This window comes from Pelecanus crispus, chromosome 6 (genome assembly GCF_030463565.1).
Source record: "Pelecanus crispus isolate bPelCri1 chromosome 6, bPelCri1.pri, whole genome shotgun sequence".
In the NCBI taxonomy this organism is placed as follows: Eukaryota; Metazoa; Chordata; class Aves; order Pelecaniformes; family Pelecanidae; genus Pelecanus; species Pelecanus crispus.
The window spans coordinates 47,917,882-47,937,421 of NC_134648.1; the positions used below are offsets into that span (position 1 = coordinate 47,917,882).

Sequence of the window (19,540 nt, forward strand, 5' to 3'; positions counted from 1 at the left end):
GCCTCCTCTGGACCCGCTCCAACAGTTCCGTGTCCTTCTTGTCCTTGAGAACAAGCAAGAGCTGAGCTTGAGCATGGCTCTTTTTCTGGTGTCTGGGAGGGCTGCAAGTGCTGGGAAGGGCGGGGGAACAGGTAAATACACAGTGCTTGGGAACCAAATGGTGATTGAAACACAGCCACAAACAGTGAAACACAAAGTAGGGGGAAAAGTGGCTTTTGTAGGCTCCTCTTGTGTTTAGAGTACTCACAAATGTGCTGAGTGCACTTTGGTTCCCACTTTATGAAGAGTGTGCTCCTAAGCAGCAAAACAGCTGTTTCTTCTCTCTCCCATTCAAGGGTGGCACTGAAGGTCTGTGCCACTGGTAGTCCCACTTAGGAGTGTGGCAAAGCCAGTGCTACTACAGCTCCTTGTCGCCGTCGTGGAGAAATAGCCTTGATGTCCTCACTAAAGTGTGTGCTGCCACTGGAGGAGCTCCTCAGCTGGACATGTGGGGCTCTTGGTGAAGCAGAGGCCAGAGCTGCAGGGGTTTCTTCTTGCAGCCCTTTAGAGCCAAGCATTTTATCCAGGGGCAGTTGCCAAGCCCCATCACACAACGTCGATGTTTACGATATGTGCCATCAGCACTTCCTTCGCTCTCAACCTTGATGTTTTTCTAGGTTGTCCTAGGGGTCACAAGGTGAGCCTGGTCTTGGGAGGGGGCTCATTAGGAAACAGTGTCATAAAGTGACTGAGCCAGATTAATATCTTGCTTGTTAGGAGTGGGTTGGTTTCTGTCTCTGCCCTTGTGCTTGTCTGGGTGGAAAATAAATTGGTTCAACTCATTAACCCAGCAAAGAATTGTGGTGGGTTTTGACAGTTTTGTTTTCTGCCATTTTTAATGAGCAAAATTGGATTAGAATCATAGAATCATTACCAGGTGATCAGGCCAGCACCAGAGCAGGTGCAAGATAAGGAGTGGGATGTGTGTATGGACAGGAACATACATGCATGGGGGAGGACAGGGGAAGCAAGACTGCCACTTTGTTGGAGGCAGGTATTCATTCTGCTCAATTCTATTGTAAAACCTTGCCTTGACTATCATGACAGTTGTGAGTGTAGTGGGGAGACCGCTCTTATGGCCTAATTGCAATGGGTAGCTGGCTTTTATCTCTGATTGTTGGGTGTTAAAGATTTTCACCTTGGTTGTGAAATTGGATTAGGCTCAGTTGAGCCCTTACTGGGCATCAGGGGGCTGAGCTGTGGGGTGGTGGCAGTGTTGTGGTTCCATGTCACACCTCTGTGTGTCCCCTTTCTCTCCTGCTCAGCTTGGCATCGCTGTGGGCTTTCTGGTCCCTCCAGTTCTGGTTCCCAATGTAGAGGATGTGGAGAAGCTGGCCTACCACATCAGCATCATGTTCTTCATGACTGCAGGCGTAGCAACAGCCCTATTCATCCTGGTCATCATAGGTAAGGAGGTGGGAGCGTGTACATGAAACCAGGTGGGACTGAGAAGATCAGCCCGTGTGTGTGAGGGGCCTGTGTGCTAGGAAATGGGCCAGGGAGGTCATCTGGGGATGTGTCCTAGCACATAGCTGACAGGGTCATGCAATACGATGTCTTGCTGCTTCAAGCCGTTGATGAACTGGATATAGAAGCACATATAGAAGGGAGTACAGGAGGTTGTGAGTGTGCCTGCCAAATTGTTCATTTCATCCTTTGATTGCCTGTGTAATAAAACCCTGGCACGAGTAAGTACTTTAAAAGCTAACAGATACCTTCCAAGGTTCACAGTCATCTTGCCTGCAAACAGGGTACTGGGTCTTGGGTTATGTCTTGGATATGACTATCTCTTAAAGGCAGGGAGAAAGAGGCAGGTTATATGGCATCACAGGAACAAGCTGTTCCCAGGAGAAAAAAAGGTAACCAGTTATGAGTGGAGAGAAGGAAGCATTAAGGGCAGTAGCAGGATACCAGAGGTGCAATTCCCCTGCTTAACATGTGAAGTGGAAGCCAGATCTTTAGCATGAAAGATTGGCATGCTCACTGGAGAGCAGAATTTGTCCGCTGAACTCCATGAATTTTTTTTTTTTTAATAGCCTCTTCTTGCCAGCTTGTTCATGTTGCCTGAATCAGATGTAGACTCTAAAGAATCTGGGGCAGGGAATAGACAAGGTACAAAAATGGCTGTCTAGCATCTGGTACAGCAGTATCACCTGCAACTGGGATTTCTGGATGCTACTTTAATGCTAGTTAGGGACAGCAGATGGCTTGGCCAGCCTAAGAAGTGCCAGGCCTGAAATAAAAGCTGGCATAGGTCATTGCTCCCTAGGCACTGGGCACTGCAGGGCACCAGGCCGCCTTTGCCAGCTGGCTTTTCCCATTCTACTTTTGCATTTGTAACTCCATGCCAACACTTTTGCAGCTGGCTGGCCGTCCTTCTGGAGACAAAGGCATTATTAGTCCTGAGAACTCTTTGTTGCTGCCAGAAACTGCCTACATAAAAAGTTAATTGAAGGCAAGCTGTTTCCCCAGTGGCAGGAGTTACTGTTGGAAAGACTCTGTTCTCTCCTGTTCCTGGATAAGTTCATGGATGGAGATCAGAGCTTAAGGACGATGGTGTGTTTTGTACACTTGGTTTTACTAGCCCCTCTGCCGTCCCTCAAATGACTCTACCCACAGTGTGTGCTCAGGCTCCCTGATTGCACCGTTACAAACAGGTGTACTTTGTGTCTGGTTTCAGTCTTCAAGGAGAAGCCCCCACACCCTCCGAGCCGAGCTCAGGCCTTGATCCAGTCAAGACTGACAGAGGAGTATTCCTACATGCAATCAATCCTCCGTCTGCTCCGCAATGCCAACTTTTTGCTGCTTATGGTCACTTACGGTAAGGTCTGGCCTTTCTTCTATGCAGTTATCACTGCTAGACATGCTTAGCTTCTCCCTCCCTCTCTGTGCTCTGCTGGGGCAGTAACTGGCCTGAGTTCTTTTGGGAGAGCATAAGGATAGCTGTGCTGCCACAGCCCAGGAGTCCTTCTAACCCAGTTATCTCCAGCAGTGGTTACAAGCAAATGCCTAGGGAAGAACAAAAGCAAGACAAGCACACAGAGGACAATATGCCCCCACTACTGTTCTCCCAGTCTTTGTTTTTGGTTCAGGGGATTTCCTTATCCTGTTGGCTTTTTTCCTAGTCAGTTAGTTACTTGCAATGAACTAACCTAAGTGCTTACCCAAGAAATATATGGAGCTGTGTCTGAGTGCAAGTCACAGCACTGAGTGAAAGTCATTTCCTAAGGCAAGGGTGTGGCTGCCAGGCTTCTCAGTGGACGTCATGTGGAGCATGCAGATGTGCAGACTGCATCAGCTTCCTTGGCAGTCCCTATGAAGCAAATGGAAGGAAGCATTGGAGAACATCTTCTTTTGCCATCAGTCCTTGCACACTGGGTTTGCTGCTTGCTTCTATTCATCAGTCTTGGTCTGTTTCTTTGAGGGCAGTGTGATGTGTTGAATCTGTTCCTGATGCTGAATTGTCATATGGAAAAGCATTTTTCTCTTTAGCAGAAAGGCTGTTGTGGTCTATGCCTGGCTGCATTATAGGATATACTGTAGCCAGCTAGTCTGCAGGGAGTTCTGTCCTCCCTTCCTACTAGTTTGCTGTGGAAGCTCCTCAGGGGGAAAGTTAAATAGTGCTGGGAGTTCTGCTGTTCTGCCAGCAGTTGTGCCTAAAAGACCTGGTGGATGACTAGCCAGGTTGGAGAGAGCGAGATGGTGGCTTTGTACCTGCTGAGGGTGCTAATGGTCTTTGGAGTTGTTGAAATCTCTTCTCCCTTCTCAATGCAGTAGTCTTCTAGAATGCCCCTCTCAGATTGTCCTTAAGATCTGCTGGTTTATATTGCAGCTGCTGGTTTGATGTGGGTTTTTTTTTTTTTTTTCTCTCCACAGTACATGATGTCCTCTCAGAAAGTGGAGATAGAAAAAACTGTCAGGCAGACTGTGTCTAAAAGTTGGATTGTGTCATCTGCTCAGTTCGCACTTACCCTTCAGGGAAAAGAAAGGGGAAAGTATTTGTTCTCATAGGTATGAACAAGTCCTAGAGGAGAGAGGAGGGCTCTCAGTACAAAGAGTGTGTTTAGAATCTGACCTCCCTGGGGTAATTCCCTTCTAGCAGTCACAAACAATGTGGAAAGGCTGTTCAGTGGCTTATAATTCAGTCTCTCTTCCTGGTCTGTGCATTTATTCTGTTCCTCTCTGTGTCAGCCTCATGTCAATCTCCAGCTCGACTTGAGGTGGTGACTGTTACTGAGAGAGGGAACTATGCACTGAAACTTTTTTTTTTTTTAAAACTAGTCTGTCTTTAAAATGGGGACAGTTTTTCCTACTCAAGTCAAAAGTTATGTTGGCCAAGATTTAAGACATCTGCAGCCACATGAGTGCGACTGAGTCATCCTCCCTAGCTAACACAAAGGTATCTGCAGCCTCTCTTAGCTTTTGTATTAACATAGTATTGTGTCAGAGGAAAGAAGGGGAAACCTGCTGCTTGATCATCTCCCTTGGCTGTAGAAAGAATGTGGGGCCTTACATGATGTTAGGTCAGAACAGGTCTGCAGACCTCTAAGGTCTTGATATTACCAGCAGCTGCCAACTCCTTTCCTGTGGTAAGACTTGCAGTGCTGGAAACATTGGTTGCACTGTGGCTATGTTAGTGCTAGTGAACTGTTTTTCAAGCAAACCCTGACAGCCTTTTCCCAAAGGCGGCTGACGTTCCTTCTGTAAAGCTGAGGCATAACATGGAGGGGGCATTAATAAACTCTGAGCTGGGCTCTGCACTGGAGAGCAACTGCATGTTGCTACTGGGAGGCAGTAGGCAGGAAAAGGGTGGGAAAGCCTGGGAAAGGCTGGTAAAGTGGGGGAGTGGGGATGATGAGACAGGTCCAAAGAATCAGCATTTGGAAAGGTGATGGTGCAGTGAGGAAGATGCAGGGCAGTGAGATCTGCATAAGGAACCGTTGTCCTGGAGGATGATGAGGGTGAAGAAGAGGGAGACTAATAGTCTGTCATGTAGGCAGTAGGCTGCTTAGCTATAGAAGGCTTGGGTTCTAGTCTGAGGCTTCAAAAGGGCACCTTTTGGCGCCGCAGGCAATAAACTTCCCTTTCTAGCCTCTGTAAAATAGAGGAGACACCGTGAGGTCTCAAAAATTTTCTTCTACAGCACATTGCAAGCAAACCATGGTAACTAGCTAATGAATCAGATGGGGCTGGACCTTCAGATGTCCTGCTCCCAGCTACTAGTTCTGGTTTTCCTCATCTGCATGGTCAAACAGGCACAACCCTTGCCTGTTTTATGGGCATTCAAACAACTCTAATTCACAGAGAAACTTTACTGAGCAACTGTGACATGTGAAATGCCTACAACTTTTGCCAGCCCTCACAAATGCAAATTTGGCACATTGTCTTGATTCTTAGAATATTTTGCTTGACTCTGGTGCTAAGTGTTGCTGCCAACTCTGCATCACTTTCTGCCCAGCTTGGGAGCAGGGGCCCTTCTCTCAGAAATCACATGCATCACAGAGCTGCTATGAAGCTGGCGTACTGACAGCATCAGCTGGCAGGGCAGCGTCTGGCTGTCCACACAAGGCTGCTGTCCTCTTGGACGGGCAAGAAGTAGAGGTACACAAATGACTGGTCTATGTTTATGCCCAGCTTTGAAGTGAAGCAGTAGTGGGTAGAGGGACGGTGCTGATGTGCCACACTCCTATGTCCTGGCATTGCCGTTTGTGGTGTTTTCTAGTGAGCAGGGTGCTCCAGAGGTGGGGAGATAGGATGAAGCCAAATTAGGCTCTTGTGGGCTGTATTGCCATAGCCAGGTGTTGCAAAGAGCCAGCTTTCAAGGCTGGAGGGCGCCTCCTTGCTGTGGGTTCTCCAGTCATTCTACCCCCTCTCTGGCTGCTGGCTCTGCTGGTGTTTCCAGCCTTTCTGAGTAATTCTTGGAAAGGATTGGGTGGATTCCTCCTGCCTAAAGAGCACGTCACTCAGCTTACTAGCCTCTCCTGTAATGTCCTGACATGTGTTTTTGGAGCAGGGAGCAGTCACAGGCAGCTGGCTTATTTGGGATCACTTGCATAAGATTCTTCATCTGTTCTCTGTGCCATGCAGCCATGGAGCAAGCTCTGCTTAATGTTGTCAGAGATGGCGTGTGAAGGAAGTGTGATGTCCCCTTCAGCTGCCAATTGTGTGGCTCCTCAGAGTGCTTCATGAGCTGTGTAGGACAATGGGTATCCAGTGTCCCAGTGGAGGATTGGGCTAGGCGGAGGATAGCTGAGTACTTCAGGGTCAGGGGAGCTGAAGGACTTCAGGGTTAGGGGAGCTCAGGGTTTTGTTCCCTTTGTTAGAGAGAGTTTTGCCTGCTAGACTGCACTTCTGTATCATGTATTGCAATGTTTCTGCTTTTAGCTGAGGCTGAAAGAGGAAAAGTAGGAAGTGGGAACTTGACATGTATCTGTTCTGTCAGGACTTCAGGCATCTGTGCCAGAGTTTTTAAACCCATGCCTCCTTATGGAGCCCATAGATCTGTGAGCTGCAGTGGTGAAATCTGTGTGCCCATCCCTCCCCCCATCAGGATCACTGAAGCCTTGAAGAGAAACTAACTGCAAATGTAAATGACTTTCTGAGAAGAAAGTTGCGCTGACTGTTACAGACCTCATCCACCTGGGTAAGGTTTCTCAGTATCGCCCAAGGTGAGAGTGTAGCCGTTGCGGTACTGCTGGTCCAGTGCCCACGTGGATGTTCTCGTCTACTGTAAGCAAAGCTCTTGGTTTTTGTGCCCTTTGGGAAGGTGTTTAACTCAACCAGAGTTGTATGTAAGCTGGAACAGAGTGTCTGAATGGGGCTTGACCAGTATCACCCCAACGGTTTCCATTCTCACCTTGGGTGATACTGAGAAACCTTCACCAGGTGGCTGATGCCTGTAACAGTTAATCTAACTTCCCTTTCAGAAAGACAATTACTTTCACAGTTGTTTTTTTGTTTTTTTTTTTTTTTTCAGGCTTCAGTGATATCTTTTAAAATGCAAGAGTTTTCCCATGCAGACACACACACCAGGTGCCTGGGGGAAGTGCTGTCTTTGCTTCACCATCAGCTCTGCTCCTACTTGCCTTCTGGTGTTTCTTGGCTTGGAGAGGATGTTTTTTACTGGCTCTCAGCAGGGAGGGTGCTATCACTGGAAGGAAACTACACAGGTCAATGGCACTGGTGTTAATTGAATCCCAGGTCCTTGTTAAAGGTGTGGTGCTGAGGCAGCTGCTTTTCTAGTATTTTACCTTGGCTGGGGGGAGGAGAAAACTCCAATGCTAAAAATGGATCTGGCTGTGAGGTAGTGTTGAGACCCTATGAAGGACTTGCAAGACCTTTCAGTACCAGAAATGTGCACAGCCCTTCCTCTAGCTGCTAAGGTAAGAACCGTCCTGAAACTGGAGGGTGCTTCCTCCTGCATGCTGAGATCTGGCTGTCCTTGGTCTGCATTTCTTTCAGTAACCTACATCTAGCCTGCCTGGCTGGCTTTCCTGAGACTCAGCAGCCTTGGTGTGGATTGCTGCTCCCAAACATCTCTCTCTCTACATTTCTACCTTTTCACTACCCAGCAGGAGAGTAGCAGGCTCTAAATGTGCTGCATTTTTATCCCCCCTCTCAGGTCTGAATACAGGTTGCTTCTACGCACTGTCCACTCTGCTGAACCGCATGGTGATCCATCACTACCCAGTAAGTGCATCCAACCCTCCTGGCCCTCTGATGCTTGCTGTTGTCCAGTGCTGGCTGTCAAAGGAGAGTCTGTGAGAAATGCAATGCCACAGCACTTCTGGCTGTCTCTGGCATAAGTTGGCTGGCTGGCAGGAGAACACTGGTTCCTTTAGTTCTTTACACCACCCTGTGCAAAAGCTGGCGAGCTCTAGCAAAGACAGCTCCTTTACACCCTAAATGCCAGCATTTTCTTCTGAGAAATTCTTCCAGCAATTGCCTCCACCCTGTTCCTGGCAGTGACTTCTACTGGGACATCTGTACGAGGAGGCTGCCCACACTCGTGCTGTGGTGGCAGAAGAGTGGGGTGCCTCAGTAGCTGAGCTACTGTAGAGCTTACTGCTGGGGCTGCATGCCAGAGAGCTCCTTTCCGTGCTGCCTTGTAGTGGGTTCCAGTATTTCCTGGTCGATCTGGCCCAAATCCTGACACCAGGCAGCAAGCTTCATAGGGTTTATGCTGACTCCTCTGAGAGCATCTGTTCACGCTGGCCAGTTCTCACCTTTTTCTCTGGGCTGGCTCAGAGAGATGTACCAAACCACTTTTCTTCATGGGCCGGAATAAGGCACTGCATTGGCTCATACTGGGCCCAAAAGCGTTCTTGCAAAGGCTAGTTCTGGTTAGTGTGCTACCAGCAGAAGACATGTATGGGACACTAACTTTGGTGTCTCTTCCTGTCTGGGTTCTCTGCACTTTGCTTCTTGTTGGCTATGACTTGGCTCCTTCATTTGTGTGAGCGTGTGTGTGTCTCACCACAGGGGGAGGAGGTGAATGCTGGCAGGATTGGACTCACCATTATACTGTCAGGGATGGTTGGAGCTCTGGTCTCCGGCATCTGGTTGGACAGAACCAAGACCTACAAGTAAGTCCCTTGTTTGCCTCTGTGTCCCTAGTGACTGTGCTCTTCCCCCATACTGTGCAAGGAGCAACCCTGTGCAGTTACAACTCGGCAGTCCAGGGACTGAATCATTGGGAGGGTTTTTAGGAAAAAAATATGGTTCTTCAAAATCCATTTGGAGCTGTGTGTTAGTCTGCACTGGGCCCATACAAGGTTTGGTTCTAGTGGTCCCTAGGGAGGCATAGGGAGAGGATGAGATGGCCCAGCAGCTGCTTTGTCAGGGATGAGAGGGGTCTTGGCACAAGCAGAATCAAGACTATACCAGACCATTTCTCAGCTCTTACAAATCAGCTTCTGTGAAGATTTGTCTGGCTTAATGAAAGGCATGCTGAATCCAGTGCCCAGAGGCATTGTGTGAGGGTGTGTTGCTGTATTTAGGGCAGGCATAAGAGGTACTGGGGTTTGTGGGTGGATGATTCTGGGTTTGCTGCCTGGTGGGTTGGAAAGGCAGATCTCGCCAGCATACCCTGCCAGGTAATGGGACAGCTAAGAGTCTTTGGGTGTCCTGCAGCTCCCAGTCCTCAGGAACTCAGACCTCACGGAGAGATCTCTGTAGGGTGTCTGGGGGGATGGAGAGTGCTTCTCCTGTCTTATGTTGGGGTCCATGTAATCAGCTTTTCAGTTTCCCTGCTGGCTGTGAGAACTGTGCTGTAACCTGTTGTCTGAGCAGGTTGCGTGAGAGGGGGCTTTACTGGTGATGTGCTGGTGATGAGCTGAAGGCAACTTCAGAGTTCTTTTCCTTGCAGCAGCTTTTCACCTGGGGGAGTCCCACTGCCATTATCCTGCCTGGTACCTTGGGCCAGAAAAGCATGTTCTCATCGTGAGCAGCTCTGAATCTGGCTAGCTGTGGGTTTGCAGCTTCTGAAGTGGCCTCTGGCGCTAGCTGTCAAGTACAGGGATCAAAGATGGAGACGAAGTGGGCTTCTCTAACAGGAAAGGATGGTAGTTGAGGACTCCTGGGGGTGCTGGAAAGAGGAGCAGATGACTAATACAGAGACTGGCAGGTCTCTTGTTGCTGTTTCTAGATCATTGTGTGCCACTGAGTAGTTCTTATTTGGCAGACCTGGGAAACAGAAACAGCTGTTATGAACTGCACTAGCTAACTGTGCAATGTAACTTGTGTCTCTTTCCAGCCCAGGGCTAGTGGTAAGGTCACCTCAACTGGCACTGCTAGGGTGGATGGTCTTCCTGATTCTCCCTAAGTGGAGCTAGGTTGCAGCACAAAGGCTGAAGAGCTTTGTGGCTCGCCTGGCAGAGCTGGGACTTGAAATTTGGCAGAATGGGAGAGGGGAAAAAAAAAAAAAAATCCTGGATTTGTTCCACAGCCCCTGCTTGCTTGGAGGGACCATGTAGGTGGGCACAGCTGGCTGAGAGTGCAGAAAAATAGGGCTGTGCCACCCATGGAATTTATCCTGCAGACTCCAGGGACTCTCTGCGGATAGATTTAGCCTTAGGTGAGGAAAAACACTGCTAAGAATTTGTTCTCCCTTGCAGCCCACAAAGTGGATTTCTGTGGACCTAGCAAAATTTTTCTGAGTGCTGCAGAGTCTTTATTTAGCCCCATTTAAAAGTCTATTTAAAAAAACTGTCAAGATGCCAGATGTTCTAGGTAGGTACCCTCCCCCTTCTCTCCACTGCTCACATAGTCTCAGGAACAAAATGGTAAGCACATGAAAATCAGGAAGGAAAGATGTCAAGTCCTTTTTTTAGTCAGCTTGGAGAGAGAGGGAAGCAAATGAATGGGATCCAGCTGTGATTGAGGGGAGCAGGGGGAGGTTAATAACAGAAGGAATTGCAGAGCTCTACATGCGTGTTTGATCTGTACTGTCCCATCAGCAGTTCCTTGAAAGGGTGAGGCTGTGCTAAGTCAGGCTTTCCCCATCTGTCGTGCTCAGGCACCAAATGGCCTTGCATTCTTGCTTTTATTTGGCAGGCAAGTGCCTGCAGCAGCCCCTGCGCTGTTCTTATTTTTGGAATTAACAGGCACAGATTTGGCCCATACAAATACGCAAGTTACGTTGTGACAAGCGAGCAGTCCCAGAACTGGGGCTGCCTCTGGTGGGATGGCTTGTTGAGAACAGCCCACCTCTTTGAAAGAACACCTTTTGACATCAAGTTAAATGGGGCCCTGTGTACATCCTTCAGGTTCCTGGCTCAGAGGAGAGATGGGGTTGTGACACCTGGATACTGCTGGGTATATTGGTATTTGTAGGGGAGTCTGCATCAGAATCAGGGGTTTGGGGACTGGATTAATCAGCACTTCTCTTTGGCCATGCTTTGCTTGTAAGGGCAGTGTTCGCATGGCCTTGGGTCCAGCTGGTTCCAGACAGCGCGCTCTGCTGTCATTGCTGCATCTCTGTAAGGCAAGATGTCAGAAATATCCATCTCTCTCCACTGACTATGCAGAGGACCCCAAGTGGTGTTTTAAACTTAGGTCTGTACAGGCCTAAAGGTATTAAAATTTGGGGGAGGGAGGAAAGACTTGGATATTGGAGAATGGGGCGCTTGGGTCTCTTCCAATGAAAGGTGAATGCTCTCTCTGCCTAGCCTGGCCTGCAATTTCGGTCTTCTTGTCGTAGCCCTTTTCCATATTAGTCCTTGTATAGTGGATATGCCTTCACCCTATCTTGCCATATCTGCTATATAAATAATTTACCAAGGCTGTCCTTTTTTGTGACCTTTATACAGGAAGAAAGTGGCATAAAACTGAGTGCCGAAGTATGAGGGGGTGGTGAAAACAAAACCAGCCCTCTCCAATTCTTCACTTCTCCAGAATCTGACACCTCGGTGTCTTCAGCAGTGAGGTCCTTCTGGAGCCCAGAGAGCTGTGGTAAATGGAGTTAAATCCTGTTGGCGACCAGTCACAAGGGGTGTTCCCTAGGGCTCAGTTTTGGGGCCAGTCTTGTTTAATATCTTCATCAGTGATCTGGATGAGGGGATTGAGTGCACCCTCAGTAAGTTTGCAGATGACACCAAAGTGGGTGGGAGTGCCGATCTGCTCGAGGGTAGGATGGCCCTGCATAGGGATCAGGACAGGCTGGACCGATGGGCTGAGGCCAACTGTATGATGTTTAACAAGGCCAAGTGCCGGGTCCTGCACTTGGGTCACAACAACCCCATGCAATGCTACAGGCTTGGGGAAGAGTGGCTGGAAAGCTGCCTGGCAGAAAAGGACCTGGGGGTCCTGGTCAACAGCCGGCTGAACATGAGCCAGCAGTGTGCCCAGGTGGCCAAGAAGGCCAACAGCATCCTGGCTTGTATCAGGAATAGTGTGGCCAGCAGGAGCAGGGAAGTGATTGTCCCCCTGTACTTGGCACTGGTGAGGACACACCTCGAATACTGTGTGCAGTTTTGGGCCCCTCAGTACAAGAAAGACATTGAATTGCTGGAGCATGTCCAGAGGAGGGCAAGGAAGCTGGTGAAGGGTCTGGAGCACAAGTCTTATGAGGAGAGGCTGAGGGAACTGGGGTTGTTTAGCCTGGAGAAGAGAGGAGGCTGAGGGGAGACCTTATCACTCTCTACAACTACCTGAAAGGAGGCTGTAGTGAGGTGGGTGTTGGTCTCTTCTCTCAAGTAGTTAGTGATAGGACGAGAGGAAATAGCCTCAAGTTGCGCCAGGGGAGGTTTAGATTGGGTATTAGGAAAAATTTCTTCACAGAAAGAGTGGTCAAGCATTGGAACTGGCTGCCCAGAGAGGTGGTGGAATCACCATCCCCCATGTAGACGTGGCACTTTGGGACATGGTTTAGTAGGCATGGTGGTGTTGGGTTGATGGTTGGACTGATGATCTTAGAGGTCCTTTCCAACCTTAATGATTCCTAGTTTTACTTTCATTAAAAAATAATCCAGCCACCAATCCAGGAAACATGAAATTAATGATTACTCTACCCTTAACTGGTTTAGTGGTGGACTTGGTAGTTAATGGTTGGACTGGATGATCTTAAAGGTCTTTTCCAACATAAATGATTCTGTGATTCTGTAGGGACAAGGTCTTTGTTCAGGGTCTTGTGCAGCCTGGAATGTGCTGTCCTCATGGCAAAGCTTGTGGAGGTCATCTGTTACCCCAGTCTGTACAGCAGAGCACTCTGGAGCTCCACACAACATCCCAGTGAGCAGCTAAAGCCGTGGCTGTGGCCTCCCCCAGCCCCTTGTTCAATTGTTGCTTCAGCTGTTGCTTGACTAGTGTTTTTGCACTTCTGGTCCCCTGTGAGTCTGGTCCCATCCCTTTGGCTTTCCTCGCCCAAGTGACCTTGTGAGACACGGCTGGGCTGGGCCATGCCGGTTCCTTGCTCTAGAGCTTTCTCTGCAGTTGGCTGAACGGCAGGAGTTGTGCTCTCCATTTTGGTCCTGTTTCCTGCTGGTGCTGGCCCTGGCTGGCTTTTTTCCCCCGAGGTCTTTCTTTCCTCACAGTCCCTTGTGTAAGCTCTTTAATCTGCATCTTCAAAAGGGTAGGCAATATGGCTGGGAGGGCAGATGAATGTCAGGGCAGCTTAGGTTCACCTAAGTGACAAGTGTGTCAGCTCCTTCACAGATCTCCCTCTGGCTCTGCTGCAGAGACTTGGCTGCTGGTGCCTTCGTAGTGCTGCTTCCACATCGATGCACTGGGCTTCCTTCCCACGCCCCTGAGTGCAGAAATACGTTAACCCCGGTTCTTCTAAGGTGATGTAGCAGGATGTGTAACTTCCAGCCTGCACTCGTTGTACTCGACAGACTTTCAAGGAGACTGTACCTGTTCCAGACAATAATTGTCAGTCCATGTAGGGCCATCATGGAAACCAGTTGCTAAAAACACCAGGATGCTGTGCAAATGTCCTCTGTGAATCTGCTTCTCCTTTGGGTTTTTATCTTTCCCATAAGATATTTATGGCTATGAGGAGAGGCTTATCAAGCAAAACCAGACATTATTCCATGCCCTGGTGCCCCTAGGGCCACAGAGCATTTTTCTTGTCCTCTAGTGAACATAGTGACAAAGGCCACTTCTTGAGAAAAGCCCTGCCTTGGGGTCTTTCCCCAGGGGTTTCTGCTTCACAATGCACCAGTATCTACCTATGTCTCAAGTAAACCCTTTGTTTGCAAATTTTTGGGTCTTGCTTGGACTGCTGGGCACTAAATCTCCTTTTTTGTCATCAGTGGTATGCTTAGGGGAGCAGGGTCATGCTAAAGTCTCCTTTAGTAGAAGTCTGCCTGTGTGCTTGAGGCTGTTTCCTGCAGTAGGAGTTGTATTCAGGGCTGTCTGCTCAAGTCCAAGTTAGGGACTGTGTTGGGCAGACAGCTGCTCAGTGCATGGCTTCAGGCTGCTTCCTGGTGTGTGATTTCCACAGGGTGCAAGCCTGGAGTCTTGTTCTTTCACAAGGGTCTGTCGATTCATTTTGTCCTGCTGGCGCCTAACAATTCAGGGAGGCAGGTCAGTGAGGAAAGCTCATCGTATCCTTGAGCCAGCTAATGTGCAGTAGGTATGGTACCCATGGCAAGATGGAACAGTTTTCTCCATTTTGTCCCTGTCGTGGTTTAGCCCCAGCCAGCAACTAAGCACCACACAGCTGCTCGCTCACTCCCCCTACCCTGATGGGATGGGGGAGAGAATTGGAGGAATAAGAGTGAGAAAAACTCCTGGGTTGAGATAAAACAGTTTAATAATTGAAATAAAGTAAAATAGTAATGATAATGATAACAATATAATAATGATAATAATAATAATGACAATCTACAAAGCAAGTGATGCACAATGCAATTGCTCACCACCCGCCGACCGATACCCAGACAGCTCCCAAGCAGCAATCGCTGATCCCCAGCCAACCCCCCTCAGTTTATATTCTGAGCACGACGTCATATGGTATGGAATAGCCCTTTGGTCAGTTTGGATCTCCTATTCTGACTGTGCCCCCTCCCAGTTTCTTGTGTACCTGGCAGAGCATGGGAAGCTGAAAAGTCCTTGACTAGCATAAGCAGTACTTAGCAACAACTGAAAACCTCAGTGTGTTATCAACATTCTTCTCTTACTAAATCCGAAACACAGCACTATGCCAGCTACTAGGAAGAAAATTAACTCTATCCCAGCCGAAACCAGGACAGTCCCCCACTTACTTCTGCAGTTCCAATGGAGAACACCTCCGGCTTTAACCTGCAAGAGCTGGCTGCTTCTCTGAGCCTGCCTGCTCTAGTTCTCAGTGAAGGGCTGCATGTTCTGGGAACTTCTTTCTTGCAGCTTGGCTAATGACATAGCATCAATGTGAAACAAAGTCCTGACTGCAGCAGGTCACTAACTTGTCCATCATCTTTGCCTGGAGATGAAGAGTAAAGCACAACTGAGGGCAACTGTCACGACAGAGTGAATCAGATACAAACTACTTAGAATACTTGAACCATAAGCCTAGGAAACTGGGTGAGATTTTGTGGGACTATCCTGAGAGCTCTGCACTGAGACCAAAACTGGCTGTGGGAAGAAAAAACAAAGAAAACCCCATGTGCCAAGTGTCTCTGCTGGTTGAGACTAAGCTTCTTGGGGTCACAGCCACTTCTTGGAGGCCTGCACTGTATTTTAGCACTGACTACTGTTTAGTTTGGAGACTCCTGTTTATGGAAGGAGCACCCATTTCAGACCTGGTCCATTCAGCCCAGGGAGCTGTAATTCTAGCCTTAAACCCCTTTTCCTAGTCAGCGCAGTCCATGGATGCTTGTCAAGAGATGGGAGGCATAAGAAGTCGCAGGAGATATCTGAGGAACCCTGTATTCAGCAGAGAAAGGCTTTTACCTTCTCAAACAAGATGATCTTCAAGGTCCCTTCCAACCCAAACCATTCTATGATTCTCTTTCACTTTCCTGAGGCTGCTCTCTAACTCCTCTGTCAGTCCTTCATCTCTTCTCCTTCTGCAGCCTCCAGGCTGTGTGCTGGACATGTAGCAGCTTTCTATAACAGGTTATAGCAGAAGTAAGCAGCCCCTTTATGCTGCCTTCACAGGTGACGTTTTTCCTCCATGAAAGCATTGGAAAGAACATATTCTAGAAATGATATAGCATTGGAGGTTAAGGGATTTGCCTACCCCTTTGATATAAAACAAAATTACTTGTCACAGCAAAATGTTGTTTAGACTCTCAGTGCATTAATTGTGTCTGGTGAACCTTTGTAAGCATGGCTCGATAGTTGAAATCTGAAATTAGCTTCTCAAGCCTGTATTTGGATAAGGACCATTTGGATAAAGACCTGACATAGGACTGTGAAACCCACTGACTTCAATCACTGCCAGCAGAGAGGGAGGACAGAACCTTAGCTGGAACATTCTTGTTTTATCTGTAGTAATTCAGTGTACTGGAAATATTTTATCAAGCAATATAAATACTGGCTGCCCGTTTGGGGTTGGATTTTTGATGGTGGTCATTTGCATTAAAAAGGAAAAAAAAAAAGTGCAAACAGTTTGAGGTTTAGTTTCTTTAGTAGCATTCGAGGAAGTGATACCAAATACATTCTTTAATGGATTAAGACTAAAATTTGTAGAAAGTATACAAGTAGCTCATGGCTATACATTTAACTTCTTCCTAAAAGACAATGCCCAAAAAGTTAATCTTTTGTCAACTCTGGTAACTGTTCTGCTTTCAAGAGCTTGGTACAATTTCAGTCAGGTAAAGGATTTGCCTTTCCTTCCTTCCTTCCCAAAATTACGTACTGCAAAGGGCTACTTGCTACCTCCTGTACTGGAAAGAGACACTTTTTTTTGGATGTGGGAAGAGTTTCCTTGGTGTCTAGTCAGGGATGACAACTGCTAACGTTTCAGTTCTGGTAAAGCTGGCCTGGGCTGCTGCGTGTGTCTCGCAGTACTGAGCCCACTGATGTTCTTCAGCGTGGCCAGGCTGCAGATACGGCTGTTCCCAGGATCTGCCTGGCATGCTTGCTGGGTACGGGGTCTCTTTGTCCCCTCTGCCGAGAGATGAGAGCTTGCGGTTCAGCCGCCGTTGGCTGGGGAGCTGGCACTAGTCCCGCTAAATGCTGCCATGGCTTGAGGGTGGAGGCTGTGAGGGCAACCTGGCTTGCACATCACCTTTCCAGCTACAGTAGGCAGTTCAAACAGAGAAAGGAGCAGCACTGAAAGGTGTTTCGGATAGCACTGAAAAATACAGGCCCATAACACTGTTAGCAGTGTTGTGTCACCTCTTCTCTTTGCTTTCCTGCTTGGGAGTGCTTATTCACCTTAGCTCCTGCTTATAAGTAAGTGTGTCCAACTGGTTGCAGTACAGAGGGTGCCCAGGAAAGACTAATGATCTCTATATTTGGCTCTTGTTCTCTCCCTCAAGAGGAATGTACGGTACATGACCAGGGACCTGTCAGCCCATGGTAGGATCTGAGCTTCTTGGCTGCCTCATAGGTGCCTCATAGATATGATGTCCCAACCCCACAGGGAGCAAAGCCCCCAGTCATGAGGTAGGGATGTGAAAACTCCTAGGTCCTGTTCTTGCTTCTCCTGCTGCCCTGCTGTGTGTGCAGGCCCTTCTGTGCTCTCTGTCAGTCCAGTTTCTCTGTCTGGAGTAAGGGTATTAGAGAGCTGTGCAAGTGTTTAATTTGTTTTTTAACCATGTGCTGCAAACTGTAGGTGAAAGGATCTGTGGGTGAAAAGAATAGGAGGACTGGATTAAATAAAACCCTGATTCTGCTTTACCTTGCAGACAGACAACACTAGCCATCTATATCATGTCTCTGGTGGGAATGATAACCTACACTTTCACTCTGAGCCTAGGCCACCTCTGGGTGGTCTTTGTGACTGCAGGCATACTCGGGTAAGTTCATGTGCAGGCTGCTTTCTTCTACATGTGAGCTGCTAGGGGATGAGCAGGGAGGCAGAGCTCATGGTGCAGGTGGGACTGGGGAGAGCCATAGCCTGTGTGTGGCTCCTGTGTGGTTTAAGGACAAAATGATCTGCTCTTCCCATCTCTCTTGTATGTTTTTCATTAGAGTCAGGGACATTAGCATGGCCCTGCTCAGTTGCAGCTGTCTTAAATGTTCCAGGTAACCAAGTGAAAGCATTTGGGAAGCAAGTGGTACCACAGCCCCATAGATGACCAGTGGGCTGGAATGAAAAGCATGTGGGCCTGGGTGGCTGTTTGACCATGCTGGGGACGATGCCCCTTAGAGTTACTTGTGGGAGATGCTGCTTTTAATGCCTTGTTCTTGTAGCAACCAGTAGCTCCCTGCTGGCCTGGTTCTGTGCCTTGAGGCTGTGGGCAAAGGTATTTCTGGGTGGAAGACCTGTGCCATGGTGAGGGAGTCAGACAGCTGCTTGGACTGTGACAATCCTAGGGGAAACATCCTGTGCAGTCAGTGAAGCATCCCAAAAGGGATATGGGCTACACTGTGCTGCTTCAGTCTTCCTTCTGGCAGTTGCTGAGTTTTCCTTTCTGTGTGTTTCTTTACAGGTTTTTCATGACAGGATACCTTCCCATGGGCTTTGAGTTTGCTGCAGAGTTGACGTACCCAGAATCAGAAGGAACATCATCAGGGCTCCTTAATGTCTCAGCACAGGTAGGTGTGCTGTTTTCCCTTTGCTTGCCTCTTTATAGGCAGAGAGATTAAGTTGTAGTTCCCAGCCTTGACTCCTATTCCTTGTCCATGATTATTGTAATGTACTGGAGATCTAAGCACCCTGGGACCTGGCTTTTTGAATGATGTTCCTCATGACATTTCTCTAGTGGCACCCATTCTGTTTCTGCTTAGGAAAATCCATCAGGATGCCAGTCATCCTTGCCTTTTCCAACATTGCTCCTAACAACCTAGGACCTGGCTCTTCTCCAGTGAGAGTTGGGATTCCAGCCTTATGGGTCACCTGTCTTCCCATCAGCTGCAAGGAGGTGCTTCTGGATGTGTTTATAACCAAAGTTTAGCCTTGCTAGGCCAACAGCTTGGCTGGCCTGTATGCTCTGATACTTCGTTAAAGCTGGGAAGCTGTTCAGGCTGCTTTATAATAACAGTACAGCTTGACACTGCCTTTGTTTGTTTGTAGATTTTTGGTATTGCCTTCACCATCAGCCAAGGGCAAATCATGGATCACTTTGGGACGAAGGCAGGAAACCTCTTTCTTTGTTCCTTCCTGCTCCTGGGGACCATTATGACCGGTAACTAAATTTTTCAGTGTTCCTCTGCTGTGACTCTTCCCCTTGGGCTTGGCATATGAATTGAAGGGCTTTTGTGTGCAGTGGTGCCTGCAGGAAAGGGCAGGACCCACACAGCAGTCCCATAGCAATGCTGCTGTGCTTCTTTAAGCATCTGGTCTGTGTTACAAAGAAGGTCCAAGGCTTTTTGCCCTGGCTGCTGGTTGGGGTCTCAGAGATGCACCTTCTGTGTGCTGCAATAAGGAGTTTCTATCCTGCCTGTTTCAGAAGTGCTCTCTGCCTCATCCAGGAGAGTGGTTTCCCTTGCGCACCGTAACGCATTCCTGTTTTCTCTGGGGCCTCTGCTGCCCCTTTGAGTCTTGGGGAAATTGATTTGAGCTCTGCACGGTGACTTAACTGCCTTCACATCTCTCTTCCTTCCTCTGTCCCAGCATTCATTAAGGCTGATCTCCGAAGACAGCAGGCCAATTTGGATAATGAACAGACAGTGAGTAAACCCCCCTTCAATCCCTGCTGTGCCCCTGCTATTAGCTCAGGACAACACCCAACCTCTCTCCTTTCTAGGAATGGGGCTGGCCCTTCCTGAGTTACAATTGCAGCTGCGATTCTCTTCTCTTATCCCACCACTTCTTGACCAGCTTGTGGGATAGCTTCTTGTTGGCATTTTCAGACAGGTGGCTGTAATCCCAGCTCTGCCAGCCGCTGGGGCCTCTGTTTGCTTACTGTTAATGTCACACAGAAATGTCAGGCTCTGGTCCTCTGGGAGTCTGCAGGGCTTTACACGT

General features: G+C 48.4%; 1 protein-coding gene across 1 annotated transcript in view; it reads left to right on the forward strand.

The window, feature by feature from the left end:
- FLVCR2 (FLVCR choline and putative heme transporter 2) overlaps nt 1–19,540 on the forward strand; it is a 39,839-nt gene that overhangs the window by 13,432 nt on the left and 6,867 nt on the right. Inside the window, exons 2-9 of the mRNA XM_075712783.1 lie at nt 1,305–1,446; nt 2,720–2,860; nt 7,661–7,728; nt 8,521–8,624; nt 17,316–17,426; nt 18,063–18,168; nt 18,647–18,758; nt 19,187–19,246. Coding sequence (XP_075568898.1) covers nt 1,305–1,446; nt 2,720–2,860; nt 7,661–7,728; nt 8,521–8,624; nt 17,316–17,426; nt 18,063–18,168; nt 18,647–18,758; nt 19,187–19,246 — 844 coding nt within the window. The remainder of the gene's footprint in view (nt 1–1,304; nt 1,447–2,719; nt 2,861–7,660; nt 7,729–8,520; nt 8,625–17,315; nt 17,427–18,062; nt 18,169–18,646; nt 18,759–19,186; nt 19,247–19,540) is intronic.